Source organism: Poecilia reticulata, linkage group LG9, assembly GCF_000633615.1.
Source record: "Poecilia reticulata strain Guanapo linkage group LG9, Guppy_female_1.0+MT, whole genome shotgun sequence".
NCBI lineage: Eukaryota > Metazoa > Chordata > Actinopteri > Cyprinodontiformes > Poeciliidae > Poecilia > Poecilia reticulata.
In genome coordinates this window covers 23,344,050-23,360,183 of record NC_024339.1, presented here as the reverse complement: position 1 = coordinate 23,360,183, position 16,134 = coordinate 23,344,050, and the positions used below count along the sequence as shown (strand labels likewise).

Sequence of the window (16,134 nt, the reverse complement as noted above, 5' to 3'; positions counted from 1 at the left end):
CAAAAATTAATTAATAAATATCCCAGAAATTGTCCTAAGAAGAATATCTAAATGAGTACACACACATTTATGGCTGAAGGTCATACTAAACACAGGTTTATCTTACATCAGTGAGGCTTCTCTACTCTAATGCTGGATGCAGTCTTGATTGGATAAAGTATCTTTTACTCAGGTCAAAATTAGAAGAGTAAATGTCTGAACATCAGTGGTTCAGTTTAGCTTGGGCTCATATGTTTAGTCTTGTACACAGTTTAAAAGAAACTATTTTACTTTTTCAATTGTAAAATAATTGTTATTGTGTGTTTAAATTGATCATTTTTATACGAGTTTATTTATGCAAGAAGAGAATGTGAATGACATTTGGTTTTATTTTGCAGTGACAGATTGCACGCTTTGCAATCTGTCACTGGGCAGTGACTGGGCAGTTTACATGCGTTACAAATTTTTAAAAACAAAGGATATTAAACTTTTTAGCCAGTTTACTGTAAATTCCGTGTTTGTCTGCTGATGTTATTTGTGTAGTTAAATAATATGGCACCCTAAAATACCATTATACGTTTCAAAATCCAAATTAATTAAGAATATTTTTGTTGGCTTGCTCGTCCTGCAAGGTTAAAATCAATAGCCATAAAAACACTGGCATGATGCAAGTTAATGACAAATGATGATAATGAAATCAGGTGAATTAGGCATGATGAAACATCTGGTGTTCAAACCCAAAAGCATCGGGTCGGCAAACAGGCAGCCATCTTTTCAGATGTTTGAAATGCCAAAGACGGCACACAAAAGCAGTTGACGTTTTCCCAATCAGTGCATGAATATTTGTGCTCGAGGTTAGTTTTTCTGCAGTTTCTAACTCTACAACTGATTTCTGCAACACGTTTAGTTCAGGCTAATCATTTGGGTCATGACGCTATCTTTAATCACATTTTTTTTAAGTGTGGAGGAGCACATCAACACGTCAGCAGTGACTTTCAAAGTATGAGGTCAAGCACAATATCTAGATGTGGAGTGAAAGGCTAGCGCTCTCAAACAAGACATAATTCTTCGACAGTGTAAGAGAAAAATGCCCTCAAAGTATCTCAAAGCGATGAATAGGATAGCTACTTTATGCTTCGTCAGTTTTACTTAACACATTTTACGTTTACATAAACTGATACAAATAAAATTTATTCAGGAGTTTCATCTTACCATGTATTTATTATCTAGTTTCTAGTGCAAATAGTACACTTAAAATAAGACAAAACTAACTTACAAGTCATTTTTCAGCAAGATACAGGAGCTTGTTATAAGTCAATAATTTCTTAATATTAATGAAAAAGTGCAAGTTCACTTTTAACACAGGAAAAATGTCGTGCTATAAGAGAAGTAATCTGCCAATAGAGCTAATACTTTGGTCTGTGTGTTACTGGTCGGCTAATGCAGACCAGTAACGCTCATCCTTGAAACAAACAAAAAATAAAAGAATTTAAATAATTAAGTTTAATCTAATGTCACCTGAGGACTTTTTCAATGTTCTAGTGAATATTCAAGGTCAGTTCTTTACATCTATTTTATCTACTGTTGTAAGAGATAAACAAAAGTCACCATTTAAGATTTTTCTGCTGGTCAACTTAATGCTTCTAACTTAAGGACATCTTTTAGAGGAGCATCGCTGCCATCTCCTGGTAAGATACAGAATATGTTTTTTTGTGTTGACAGCGCTTCTGTGGTTCTGATTTAAGTCTCTGTATCCAGTTACTCTGTTATTCTGTAGTTCTGCTGCTTTCACATAGAAATTTTCCACATCATTTACATTTCTGATTTAAATTATTTAATTTAGAAAAATCCCGTCAAACCTGAAGTGGAGGGGATTGGCTACAATTGTATGTGAAATAAGCAGAAGTGATGTCAGTAGATTTGAAAAGCAAAATGATTTAACCCCATCCGGAACCAGCATGTTTAAAGATTTTTTCCGAAGGATGGTAAATGCAGATCGGTGTGATAACATCAAACACAGAAAATTAATAAAACCGACTTAAAATCAGTAACAACGTGCTGAACATCCATCAGTAATAATATGTCCAATGCATTAATGAAACCTGAAGGAAAAGTAATGAAAAGATGGGCAAATTAAACTCATTGTAAACATTATAATTACAAATCGCTCAATTAAAAGATTTGATATAAAAATTGTGTAGAGTCAAGAAGGAATCTCAATCATGAAGCTAAAAATGTTCTAATGCTGAAAGAAAATGTGCATGTTATATTTACATGTAAATATACATAGTTTTCTTTTATGTTTTACAATAAACAATTGGCGTTGTACAATGAAAGTCACTAAAGAAGAGTTGGGTGCAGATTAGCTTTATTTGGAGTGTCAGTAATGATAATAAATGACACAGTTTGCTTCATGAAAGAGGCTTGTAAAGCACAGGAACTTAAACTTTGGGCAGTTTTTGACAGAAAGAAAAACAAAATGCAAAAAAAAAAAGGACAGATGAACAATGTGGGAAACTGATGAAAATGGAGTTCCCTTTCAATTTTAAATGTTTTTCCCTAAGTAGCTTAGTTGAACAATTTGTGCAGATTTCAAGCAATAAAATCCTGAAAAGAAATGAAGGACATCATCTCAGTGCAAAAACAAAATGTTTTACAGTTTCACTGTGAGCGTGGCGCTCTTACGTAACAGAAAGATATTTGAACTGTGATGAGACGCTTTACTGATTCGGTCATTTGCTTTTGTCTTAATTTCTTCTACTTTGGAAACTTATAAACCTGTTATCTTCACACTTTTAAAGACTTGATTTTTCTACATTTCAAAATAAATCACTACAAATCCATTAGAACCCGTTGAATAGTCGTCACGTCGTTATCTGCAGGTTCAACACTGATTTTTGCAGTAACATAAACATAATGCGTTTGTAGCATCTGGACTAATTTTGACCAGCTCTGTTTTGAAAATGTTTGGACTGTTCCAACAATATAATATGTTAGACCAAAAACAGATTACTTAAAGCACAGTTGAAAAAAATTTTTGGTGTCTTTATTTTGTTGTAAAATGTTTCTAAAAATATCGGCTGTAGTGCTTTGTTGAATATTTTAAACCCAGTTTAGGAACCATAGGTTCAGTTTAATCTGAACTTAATGCTGTCTGGAGACCAAACAGGGAGTTCAATAATAATTCCTCACTATGCAAAACCAAGATACTCATGAACAAAATGTTAAAAATGCAATTTGGCAAGTCAAAGACAAAAAGCATGGGAATTTAATATAGATAAATGTCAATTTGTTTTTGAAAGTGTAAGAAAGAAAAAGAGTAAAATCAAACATGTTTTTCCTTTTTTTGAGTTATCCAGATTTGGAAAATGCTAAAAAGCAATTTCATACTTTTCAAGATCCTTTTGCACCATCGAACCCATCGAGAACAGAGGCTTCATCGCGTCACCTCGCCTTAAGGTACCTTTAGGAGGAACATTTTCACAGATCTCTTGAGTTGCCTTTGTGGGCGTAAACGACGCTTGGTATTGTGTAACGACACCGTTTTTAACGTGTGAAACAAAACGAAACCACGATTAACGTAACAGGAAAGTGAATCTGAAGAAAAGTACCTCTCTGGACGTGCATCTGTCTAAATAACATTTCAGAAATCAAAGAGTCACATGTGAAGGCCGTTAATAAATAACTACTTCCGAGGAGTGACACGCAACCTCTGTGTTTTTTTTTTGACTAATAAACAACAAATTATCAATAAGTACAGACGGATAACTAACACAGATGCCTGGTATCTCTAATATGCACAGTAGCCCTTGTAACGCAACATTCATCAGCAAACGACCTCCTTTTGGTTGTCTAAGTAAGGAAATACGAAAATAACAAAAAAAGAAATAAAAGCTTTGACCTGGACTCAAATTAAAACTTTACACTATACACAAACACAATAGATATCAAGTTGTAAAATATTAAAAGTCAATTATGTCTAAAATAGTACTTCCAAAAGCACATTGCTGACAGTATTTACATTATTGTTACAACCTCACACAGGTATGGACAAAAAAAAAAAAGAACAATAAAGAGAGTAGAGGCAATAAAAGTAGAGTAAAACATGTGGATCAGAGCTGAAACTAAATAAAGAGACCGTTTGGCTCCAGTGTTGGCTGCCTGCTCTCACCTGCTGTAAGACACATTGGGTGATTTAAACCTGCACTGGGTTTCAGCACAGCCTCTACTGCACACAGTGGGAAGGTTTCTCACTACATTCAACTGATGCCAAAACCGTTTGGCGTTTTAAACCATCAATCAATCATCTAACCTGACTAGGATCAACATGGCAAAACTCTTTAGTTTACAGGAGCGACGGGGATCCATTTCACAAAACCGCCATCTCTCACTTCCTCACTGCTGGGGAACGTCGCGCCGCCTCGTCTTCGTACATGAATTGGATATTTTGAAACATTTTGTAGCCTAAATGGCTGGGTGTTTGAGATGCAGCAGGGGCGGAAGGAGGTCCGTTTCGATCTTTGAAGCACAATTGTCTAATAAAGCGCGAGGTTTAGATGAGAACTGCGGAGGAGGTTTGGTCGACAGCATAAAACACAAGGAGTGTGTGTTGAGTCTGACAACAATCAGACGAACAATCAAAACCACCCTGAGCTATCAAGTGAAACTGACAGGACTCATCTCAGAAACCTTCCGTCCAGAAGGAGCTTTTGATTATTAGCTCTGGTCTGGATACTGGGAGTTAAGGGACAGAGTCCAAAAATAGTGCAAACACTGCTGCTGTCTTGAAGATGCACCCCCGCCTGCTCGCTGTCGGAGCTGATTCAGGTTGACTTAACCCTAGTAAAGAAATTTTCTCATGGCTTGTAAGTTGTTTTCTATCCACCGTTTGTTCAGCCTGATGGTTTCCAGAGCCTCCTGCACGCTCCTCATCTGAGAGCCACGCTGCTTCAGGCTGGAGAAGAACGCCTGAACCTGCAAGAGACACAAAGTGATGCAAGGACTCTTAATCATTCACATTTTTACAAACTTTAACGTACTGATATCCTTTGAACTTGTTTTTGTCAGACCAACACAACAAGTAGGGCATAACTATATGTCATACATGGTTGTAACAATTAAAACCCCTGAAGAGTGCGGTGTGCATCTGCATTTAGCCACAGTGAGTCAATGCTTTGTAAGTCAGACGCTGCCGGAAGTATTTTTGCGTTTCTTTTTACCGAATTTGAAAATAATTCTACAAACATCTTTACTCATTTTTGCCTATTCATCTTTGCAAAATAGCTCAAGCACAGTCAGATAAGGAGGAGACAACAACTGCCATAAAAGTCCAAATGCACATCAGTCTGGGCTTTGACTGGGCCATTCTTACACATGGATCTGCTTTGATCGAAGCCGTTTCATTGTAGCTCTGGTTGTGTGTTTTGGGTCATTAAACTTCCAACCCAGTCAAGTCTTTTGCAGGATCTACAGGTTTCCAATTAACTCTGACCCCACCAGATAAAAATGACTAATTAAGTGACTTGTGAAGCCAATATTCTACACTGGGTTTTATCTCAGGGCATCAGAACAGAGCCGGTTCACAATTGTGCGCTACTCTGTGTTTGTCAATGCCATGAAACCATATTGCACATCTCCAATATATACATACCTGATCAAGATGTGCCTGTGTGGAGAACTGGGAGGTAGTGGATTTGACGATTGTCTGAATGGCAAAGGAGCCAAGAGGAAACCTGCAGCCAGAAGAACAGGAAGCGATAATGACACTCAGAAGTCCAGATCCTTTAATTAGCAGGTAAATTAATCCTGTAGTGTATTTTAAGAAAGGGATCTGACGAGACTTACTTCTCTATGAGGCGGTCCCAGTTTACTTGGATAAAATCCCAAGCAAACAAATAGCCAGCAAACCCGTGACACACGGTGTTGATGATCAGAGGCAGCTCCTGTGTCTGGATGATATCCCCATTCAGACCGGCCTTCAGAATCCTGCACAGATCAAAATAAAGAGACTTTAGATGCAGCAAACAATGCGACCACAATGCAACAAGATGTTTGTAGTGTAAAGAAGGATATTGGGAGATGAATAAAAATAAACAAGGATTGACCCGAGTTTCCTTTTATCGCCTTGACAACGCTGACCCGGTTCGCTCGTCTCTGCTGTAGCACTTGGAACAAACTGTCCAGTTTTGACCAGAAAACCTTCTACTTCCTCATGTTTGCTGTGTCCATGGCTTGTGGCAAACTCCAAACTCGACTTTATTTCAATGTTGTTCTCGCCACTCATCTATGAAGGTCAGATTTGCGTAGTGAAAGACTAGATTTATCTTCTGCAGCTCCTCCAGAGTGACTCCATTTACTAATTTATTGACTTCTGAAGACGACTGACTGCACTAGATTTTATTTAGCAGTATCAAAGAAAAGGAAAATGACTTTCAAGTAAAGATTTTTGAAAACCATTTATCATTTCTTTTACACTTCAACAATGATGCACTACTTTTTACTTTGGTTTATGACATTAAATCCAAATAAGTCTAAGTTTATAAAACAAAATGTGGAAGGCTTTAAAGAACTGCAGCGGATTTCAGCTTATATATATATATATAAATCACACACACACATCCCTACCATGCAATATGACGTGGGTCTTGAGAGGATGCCAGGCCTTTTAGCATCTTTCGCTTCTGTGCATCGTTGGTGGTAGCTCCGTACAAAGTCAACAACGCTGTCCAGCTGTCTTCTGACTGAGCTGCCACTGCAAACACAGCTTGCTGCAAATCACCTGGGATCCTACAGGAGTAAAAATAAAAACACAAACGTGAGAATCTTTATTTTCAGGGCTCTTGCTTTACTCTTCCTGCTAACACACATTTACTGAACTCTTGCATAATTAAAGACTGTTACTGTTTGTAAAAGGATGTTGAGGTGATAATTTTTTTTTAATATAAAATCATTCACTTCTTGAGTTATTTACTTACTTGCTGGTGAAATTGGAGTCAGTGTAGTTTTTGAACAGGGATTTGGCTTTTTCAACACAGCTTTCACTATTCAGAGCGCAGGCCGTTGAGACGAGGGCTGAGCGCAGCTCCTGTTTCGATAGACTCTGCTCCTCCTTCCAGGTTTGACTTTCCATCAGAGAACCAAATTGATTCAGAATGTAAGTCTGTCGCAGAGAGAGAAAAAATTGTAAATAACTCTTCCCTAGTTCCACAGGACCATTTGGATTTATTTTACGAAAGTAATAAGACAGGTTACATCTTAAAGTGCTCATCCTTTAAATTTAAGGCCAACAGACAATAAAAAAAAAAAAATCTATTTTGTTATTTATATGAAATTTAAACACCAACTGGCTTTCCAAAGCACTCATTTGTAAAGTACCTTCATGCGAGATGCCAAGTCAGACTCCTGTCTTTTATCAAGAAGCCTGTAGATGCTGTTCAGCTGCAGCAGAGCTTCTGTCACAGGAGCCGTCTCTGTTTCGCTAGGCATGAAGCTCAACATGTGGCAGGCTTGCTCAAAAGAGACACGCCCCAGTCTAACAACCAGACAAAGCAGGGAGAAAAGGTTGAACACTGAAGTGAAATATTGGCGCATTTAATCACAGAATATGCATGTATCTCAGCTATGTAGAACATCACTGAAATGTTAATTTATTCAATTAATTCAACACAACTCTGAACCAGAGAAAGCAGCAGACACGTTTTACCAGAGGTGTTGCTCAGGCGCTCAAAGTCCTCTTATTCTTATCAGATGAAATTAGTTTTTAATTTGTAAATCAAGGTTACAGATTCTGGAGGAAAATGCAGAATCGCCACATCATCTACAATTAGTGTTTATCTGGGAAGACAAGTCATCTGCTGGTATTGGTCTGCTGTGTTTTATCAAGCCCAAATTCAGTGCAGGCATTTACCAAGAAATGTTAAGAGTTATATGGAGACGCTGATTTAAGACTTGACATCCATCCTCCCTACCAAAAGTAAGAATGCCTGCCTTTAACGATCCAGGTTTATCTGAACTTGATTGATCAGTAACTATAATTTAGATGAGCTGAAGGGTCCAGTTGGTGCATTCACAAAGTAAGAAAACGATATTCAGATGTTTACCTGGAGAGAGCAAAGATGTTATGTATGACCGAGGCTCGGTCTTCAGCTGTGAGAACGCTGATGTTTTCAGACAAAGCATCATGAATAGCATTCCAACCGTCTTGTCCATAGTCGACAACGTAGAAGCCGGTGTTCTTGTAGTTCAACTTTATCCACTTTACACTTCCTGGCACCTTTAAACTTCCTGAAACACACAAATGTTTGTCATTGCACGCAGTGTCCAAAACAATGAGAGTGTTACGGCAGGGTTAAACGCTACACCGTACCTGACTTGTTACTCAGACTGAACATCTGTCTGCACTCCGGGGCCAAGCTACAGCTGTCGTTCACGTACGTGATGGGGATATTCCACTGTCTGAAATGGAGATTGCAGCACCGTTGGGTTTCGTGTTGCATTTCTCATACTGACGAGTGTGTTGACAAAACCCACCTGGGTGCTTTTGTGGTGTTGTCAGATGTGAGCAGAAAAGGCTCCTGGGATAAGGTCACCGTGTCGTCTTTGCGACTCACAGTGACCAGCGGGAAGCCTTTCTGTGATGTCCATGAACTCATCATCTCAGAAATATTAATATGCGGGGTGGAAACCTCAACATGCCGGGAATAAGGAAAATGACAGAAGGAGTCATTTGAAGTGTTACAGGTGAATGATAGAGATTTTGATGAAGATAAAAAAAAATTAAATATTAAAAGGATATAAATAGAAGAAAAATCAAACATCTGTTAGCAGAGTTCAAGACCCTCCAATGCAGCTTTAGTTTAAAACCAAACTGGGTGATAAGGATCAATATGCAATGAACAGGCAGCAAGGAAACAGGAAGGAAACGTTACACTTGCACATAACTAATCAGTAAATTATAGCACAGAGTTCAAAGCTTCAAAGACATTATGCAAAAGTCAATACCAAATATTTCATATGACAAATATATATGTAAAGTATAAAGATCCTGGGAAACTAATCTAGTTATTCGAAATAGTAAAACTAACAAAAAAGGGTTCTTATTACAGGAAACAAAGTACTGCTTTCGGTCTGCAAGGAAGAGAGGTGATGACAAAGATTGACAAAGATCTCTGACCAGAGATGAAGCGATGAAACCTCATCTCTGGGGTTTTTCTTTAAGGGCCAACCTGTTCATTCTTATTTTCGTTGTAAGCACTAAAAACAACTCATTTGTTCATTTGCGGGCAAATTGACAGAAGTGCCAGTTCTAAATCCAGCGGAAAATCTACTACTTGTGTTTGCAAACAGAGATAGGAGCTTTCAGTGTTAATGCATCCATTGAAAATGAAATAAATTCAGATGCATCCGTGTTGGACATGCATGCCGAGGGTAAGAGTCAGTCGACTACCTAACTAAGACATCATTTAAATACACATATCGACCCCATGTAAAGGCATCCACATACCTGCGTAAGGCTGTTCCAAAGGTCCATCGTTTCTGTATTTAATCCCCTAAATGAGTTCAGATAGTAAATAATGCCCTTTTTGAACTGCTGCTCCTTTGGCAACGACGCATTCAGCATCAGGAGAATTGAAGCACCCTGGAGAGCAGAGGCACAAAACACCAACAAATTAAAACCAAGACTGATCATTAGCCACAGCTGCAGCTGACTGTGAGGTCCAGCAGAGAAATTTCTCTGAAGTAAGAAATTGGATATGAATATTTGGCAAAAGAACGCGGAGTCTCTAGTAAACTAGGCAAGTTACAAACTACCCTAATGTATCTTTATACATTAGGGTAGTTTATTGGCCTTTACGAAGCCAGGCTTTCTGGTAACCTTTAAAAGTTATCTTGTTCAATAGTTTTATGTGCTTTTTAAACATCTTTTATAGTTTTTCTTTGAACTTGCCTGCTTTTCAACCATTTTGTGTTCACTTTATTTTTTTAAAAGTAATTAAACATAATTGCAAATTGTGATGAGTTGGCTTAAAAATAGGAAAGCAGGCAAATGGAGGACAAAGAAGCAGCATAAGGCAAAAACCAGCATCAACAGCAGATGAATAGTAAGTGAAGGACATCTCTTCAAGAAACTGGAAAATAATCCAGTAAATACTTGAGAGATACTTCTTTTGTTTTAAATGTAGTAAAAGAAGTGACCTATCAAAGTAATGAGAAGTTATTAATCCATAGTAACATTAACATGTATATTCCTAGGGATCTAACACAATAAACGCATATTATTCTGTTGATTCACTGGCTGATTATCAGGTTTTGAACTTAGAATAAGTGCAAAATCAGATAAAGAAAGAGCAAAAAACATTTAGCAACATCTGTGACAGAAAAAAAAAGTGAACTCTTCTTGGAAGCAAGACAAAGAAATCTTGGTCAAAAATCTTTTTGTATTTTATATAACACTCAAAGCTGCACCTTTTCATAGGAGACCGAGTCAAACATTTCCTCGATTTGCTCTGGCGTGTTAACCTCTGTCGACACAGGGTGGGAGGAGTTTAGCGCATCTTTGTCCAGGGCTCTGAGCCGCACAGTCAGGAATAAATTACCCTGCAAAACAAAGACTCGTTGAAAAAGTTCTCAAATTCATCCGCCAGAATTATTATGTACTCGCAGGTCAAATGTTTCAAACCTACAGTGTCCAAACTGGGCAGTATTTCCTGCAGCGACATGTACTCCATGTAGGTGGCGAAGCCTTCGTTGAGCCACAGGTCGTTCCACCAGCTCATGGTTACCAAGTTTCCAAACCACTGAAACACAGAGATGGACCAGCAAACCAAACACAATCACACTCTATGCTGCTTCCAAAGAGGTGTCAGAAAATAAAAAATCACTAAAAATGACTACCTGATGAGCGAGCTCATGGGCTATTACGGAGGCTACTACTTGTTTTTCGAGAGAGGAGGAGTTCTTGTCCAGCAGTAAGGTGGTCTCCCTGAAAGTGATGAGCCCCCAGTTCTCCATGGCTCCTGCCAGGAAGTCAGGAATGGCCACCAAGTCTGACAAAACAGAAACGAAGCAAAAGTGTGACCAATGATAACAAAAAGAGGTGTAGAAAAGATAAATGTTGTACAGGCGAGTGGTTCTGCTCACCTAGTTTCTTTAGTGGGTATTCAATCTCAAAGAATTTGTTGTAAAATTGCAGCAGTTTGGAAGCCATGTCCAAAGCGAAGCCGGTCTGTTCGTTCTTATCTGGTACAGAATATACAGAGACCTACAACCGACAGACGTGGATATGCATCACGAATAGACGCAAAGTAAAACACACCACCAGCGCTATGTTTTTTTCAAATTAATTATTGATGATTATGGTTTGAACGCACAGCAAAACACGGCCGTTCGTAAACCTACTTGTGTTCCTGAAGCATTGCTGCTGACAGAGGTGAAGTTAGCAACAACGAAGGCCACCAGGTAAGTGCTCATGTTGACTTTGGTCTTCTCAAACTCATCCTGCTCAAGGCCACTGGAAAGAGGCGTGGTTCTGGCCTGAAACGCAGAGTGTTAGAGTTAGGTAACTACAAGGCCAACATGCAGGGAAAAAATGGTGGTTTTGAAAATCAGAAAGTAAGGAAATAAAAACTGTGCCCACAAGATGAGCTGCAAATCAGTCTAAGACAGCAGTGCACACTACAAACAGATTTTAGTTGGTGCAACCCATCAGCTCAATGTGTGGCTTGGCCTTTTACTTTCATGTGCTAAAACTTTATAAGTAATGTTGGTAATCGTAAATGTTCCGAAACAAGAAAAGTTCATTTTGAGCGACACAGTGAGGAAAACACGGTTGTTTATCCACAATTTCAACAAGTTCTCATGTATAAAAAAAAAAATCTGTAAACACTGATTTTAATTGTAGATCTTACAAAGGATTTTTAAGCAGTTTAACAAAACATGCAACACAAAACTGAGCCATGTCTGTTGTAATAATTTATAAATCTGAAAAAATATATAAATTGTCATCGTTTCAAGCAAAGTGGAAAAATGGAGACAAACTACACATTTGCCGTCTTCACGGATTTAGAAATAGTTGGCTTGTGAACAAGCAGATTGGTTCTGCAGATTTGTGTTTGATGACTCACAGATCAGGGATCATACACTGAACAACTGGACACGGAGGGATCATAAACTACAGGATTTATCAAACCAACTAACGTCTGAACACATCAAACTCCCGCAGGATAATTTGAGGCGTAAACAATCGTACCTGTAGGTGGTGGTAATAGAAGAATTTCAACAAGTTCTCATGTATTTAAAAAAAAAAAAAAGGATTACATTTTTGTTTTTTTTATGTGCTGCAAGATGGAAACTTTTTTATGTGGGGTTATTAGAAATGACGTCCAGCGTTGGCTTTATTATTAAAACTCTTAATATTCATCCCTTGACAGAAAGCACACAAATATTTAAACTTCTAATTAAAAATGTTTTATACATAAATATAAATAATTTCAAATTGAACCGAAATCACACACAGAATGCACCGAAACTATTTAGCAAATTTTTAAAATTTTTACATTTAAGAGGATTTTTGCATTTAGATTAAATTCTTCTTATTCTTATTCAATTCAGACTTACATCCGAGTTACTGATCTCATTTTTCACTTCCTCTTAATGGAAGCAGAGCCCTCTATTTTGACCCTTTTTTTTATCTTACAGGTAAATCACTAATTGAACAATACCTTAGGCATGTTGGAAAGACTCATGTAGCTTGGTTTTCTGTTGATTTTTATCAGGAAGGTGGCTTTGAAAGACGGCTCATCAAAACAAGGGAAGGCCTTCCTGGCTGAAAGCGGCTCAAACTGTGTTGCTGCAAGAACTCTATGAATAAAAGATGAAGGTTATTAGGCACATGTTTTCAAATCAATAAGAGAAGTCAAACATGCTTTTATTGTTTGACTTCATAGCCTTCATTAGTGTCCCAGCAAGAGACATCAACAAAATGTCCTCCACACACAGATTTAACACAAATATTATTCATAAAATGTACCTTTTGTTTCCGAGTTTATCAGTGTATGAGCTATTGTAGAAACCATCGTAGCTGTGTGAGAGGTTAGCATTGTATTCAAATGCCAAAACACACTGTTGGTTTGTTTTCAGTTCCTCCAGGAACTTCACAGCAATCTGCTGTCGGGGTTTGTACTCCAGTACTTTCACGTCACGGGCCGGCCCATTGTCCAGCTGGAAGAGAAGACGTGTCCAATTAGCAACAAGACAGAAAGAGAAAAGTCCAAAGTTAATTACTTAACCAATCCCCTTTCAACCCAACCTTAAACGTAGCTTTGATAATGTTGAGATTAGCAGCATGGAGCACAATCCGGTTTGTGTTGTGAAGCACAGACATTTCAATGGCAGCTTTGCCAGTAAAGGTCATGCTGTCGAGGTCGGGGGTGAAGGTGAGGTCATAGCTGAGAGGCTTTATGCTGCGAGGCAGTCGGAATTCGGCCCACGGGAACAGTTCTCCGGTTGTGGAATTAGGGTAGACTGGCTCTAGGGGTGCGGTCTTATTTGGCTGAGGACAACCAGCCTGTAGAAGGATAAAGGTAAGAAAGTGAGCCTGTGAGTCAAACAGGTATATATACCTCTTAAGAGTTATTCTCCCTACCTTGGTGAAGGTGCAGCCAGGTAGGAAGTACAGCACCATGGTCAACGAGGCTACGATCACCAGGACAAACACACACACAACCATGGTACGAGCTGAGGGCCGTGAACATGACCTGAAAACAAACAAACAAACAAAAAATACATCGATATTACCGTTTTAATCAACTAAAATGCATATGTGCATGTCAAATGATTGCAATTTTTCAAAGTAGAACAGTGTTTTAGTTACATAGATGCCTTAAACGATTTAAAATAGCTATAAAAATTTAAGACCCACACGAAAGACAACAAATAAATAACCTAATAATTTTTTCAGACAGCATATAAATCCTGTTTTAGCCATTTTACATTGGCTCACCATTTAGTTTATATCCACTTGACGTCAATGTTTTAGTCCTCACCCTTAAAGATGGGGTAGCTCCATCAGCTACCAACTCAAACCATTAGATCAGGAAGTCAGAGGATGCTGGTGGAACATCAGACTATTTAAAACCTGGTGTGACAGATCCTCTAACGCTAGAGGCCACCTCCTCCATTACATTCTTTCAAAAAGCAGCTAACAACACCTTTTATAGACAAACTTTCATTGAACAAGAGTTTTGTTTTATTTTATTGTTTTTATCACATGCCTTACATTTTTCCATGATTTATTTATTTATATTTTAACTGCTAAGCACTTTGTTGTTTTGATCCTGTTGTAAATCAAAACCGTGCATTTCCTTACTTATTACCTTTACAACAGAAAATATAACACATTTATATTTGGGAGAATGTTCCTTTAACACCTTAGTGATCCAACTTCAACTGCATTTATATTCAGTAAGCTTCATTACTAGAGACCAACCAACAAATCATCCAGAGCTCGGAGTCTGTCACTTATCCTTCGATCGGCTCTGATTGATGATTGGCAGATTACATTTTAGAAAATCTAAATTTTCTTCCCAAGACAATAAGTGCATAAAAACGAAGAAGTTCCACTCTTTTTGGTAAATAAACGCATCACCTCTTTGTGTTTGCTAAACAAACAAATGACATAGGCAGGTCAAACTTCAAAGGAAGCAGGAAATCAGTGTCGGCCAGAAAACTCACGATCAATATCTCTATTTATTAGTTACTGCCAACAAGTCAAACAAAATCTCTGTGTTCAAAACAAACTGTATAAATTACAAACTTTTTCATAAAAAAGCAGTTAGTAGAAGATAAAGTAATGTCAAACAGTAAGTCCAGAACAGAAGTGGGAATCTTCACCTCTATATTATGCGTGTATTTAAAGACATAATCCGTAAAAATCACTGGCAAATCGAAGCTTTCAAAAAACAAAACCAGCAAATAAAAACTGGACACAAAATTAAATTTTGTGCTTCTCTAATCACCACTTTAAATACAGATATTTGAAAATTAAGTGAACATTCACTTGACAATGACATATCCCAGGATCCAACCATGACCAACTCCTGAGAGAAGATAATAAATCTAAAGAAACTATTTAAGATATCAACAGCAAAGAGCTGAGCGTTACCTCGGTGGAGACTGCCTGACGTAAGGGGACGAGCTGGATCTGTGAGACGAGCTGCGGTTCATAAAGGACATTCCTAGGAGACGTGCAGAAGACTCGCAGTCCTCTTCATCGTCATCCATGTCGTTTTCTCCCAGGCCACGCACCAGCAACCGTGAGCTGCGAGGCTCGTATGCCGCCTCATCCGGGTCAAGAGTGGGAAATGTCTACAGGACAAATCACTGTGTGATTATTCAGAGAAAAAAATGCCTTCCTGTGTAAACTATCAGTGGGAAGACAAGAGGCACAGACACATTAAAACAGGTGCTAAATTAGAGACGCTGCCTTGCTAATGTATTCATTCATTTTTTTTTCCACATTACAGCAACAAACTGCATGCTATTTTATTGGGATTCTGTGACAGACCAGCCTAATGAGCGCTAAATATGAAGTGGAAGGAAAAGTAGGAATGGATTTTAAGAAAGGTTAACAAATAAAAATCCTAAAGGTTTGCTGTTCTCTTTACTTTGACTGACATTAAATCCAGTGCGACCAGTTGCCTTCAAATGTCAGCAGTGTAGAAAAAAAAGGTTCCACCTGTGTGCAATTTAATCTCTGTGTAAATACAACAGTTCTGGTGGTGGCAGCATCATGCTGAGAGACTGCCTTTCCTCAGTAGGAACAAAGAAACCGGTTTTATTAGATAACTGATCCTGGAATAAAACCTGTTGCATACTGCTAAAGACTTGGGGGAACAAAAGAGCAGAGAGAAGAACATTAACTGTAGTTTAGATCAAAGCATATTCATGTGTTAAAATGGCCTAGTCAAAATAGAGAAATACATCCAATTAGGAATCAGTGGAGAGGCCTAAAAACTGATCTTCACAGACATCTCCCATCAAAACTCTTTGAGCTTAAAATGTTTTGCAAACAAGAATGGGGAAAAACTTCACTCTGTAGAGACTAAAAGATTTACATCTCTTAATGTGAAAGAGAGTTCTGTGAAGTACTGGCCCCGG

General features: G+C 38.1%; 1 protein-coding gene across 1 annotated transcript in view; it reads right to left on the bottom strand.

Moving 5' to 3' along the window:
- Positions 1–312: 312 nt before the first annotated feature.
- Positions 313–16,134, bottom strand: part of lnpep (leucyl/cystinyl aminopeptidase) — a 19,053-nt gene continuing 3,231 nt past the window's right edge. Inside the window, exons 3-22 of the mRNA XM_008418808.2 lie at positions 15,140–15,342; positions 13,622–13,733; positions 13,286–13,543; positions 13,007–13,197; positions 12,699–12,837; positions 11,377–11,511; positions 11,119–11,239; positions 10,873–11,024; positions 10,662–10,775; positions 10,444–10,575; positions 9,482–9,616; positions 8,509–8,663; positions 8,345–8,433; positions 8,079–8,262; positions 7,354–7,510; positions 6,954–7,138; positions 6,604–6,765; positions 5,824–5,964; positions 5,630–5,711; positions 313–4,953 (exon numbers count right to left, since the gene is read on the bottom strand). Coding sequence (XP_008417030.1) covers positions 4,819–4,953; positions 5,630–5,711; positions 5,824–5,964; positions 6,604–6,765; positions 6,954–7,138; positions 7,354–7,510; positions 8,079–8,262; positions 8,345–8,433; positions 8,509–8,663; positions 9,482–9,616; positions 10,444–10,575; positions 10,662–10,775; positions 10,873–11,024; positions 11,119–11,239; positions 11,377–11,511; positions 12,699–12,837; positions 13,007–13,197; positions 13,286–13,543; positions 13,622–13,733; positions 15,140–15,342 — 2,982 coding nt within the window. The 3' untranslated portion in view covers positions 313–4,818. The remainder of the gene's footprint in view (positions 4,954–5,629; positions 5,712–5,823; positions 5,965–6,603; positions 6,766–6,953; positions 7,139–7,353; positions 7,511–8,078; positions 8,263–8,344; positions 8,434–8,508; positions 8,664–9,481; positions 9,617–10,443; positions 10,576–10,661; positions 10,776–10,872; positions 11,025–11,118; positions 11,240–11,376; positions 11,512–12,698; positions 12,838–13,006; positions 13,198–13,285; positions 13,544–13,621; positions 13,734–15,139; positions 15,343–16,134) is intronic.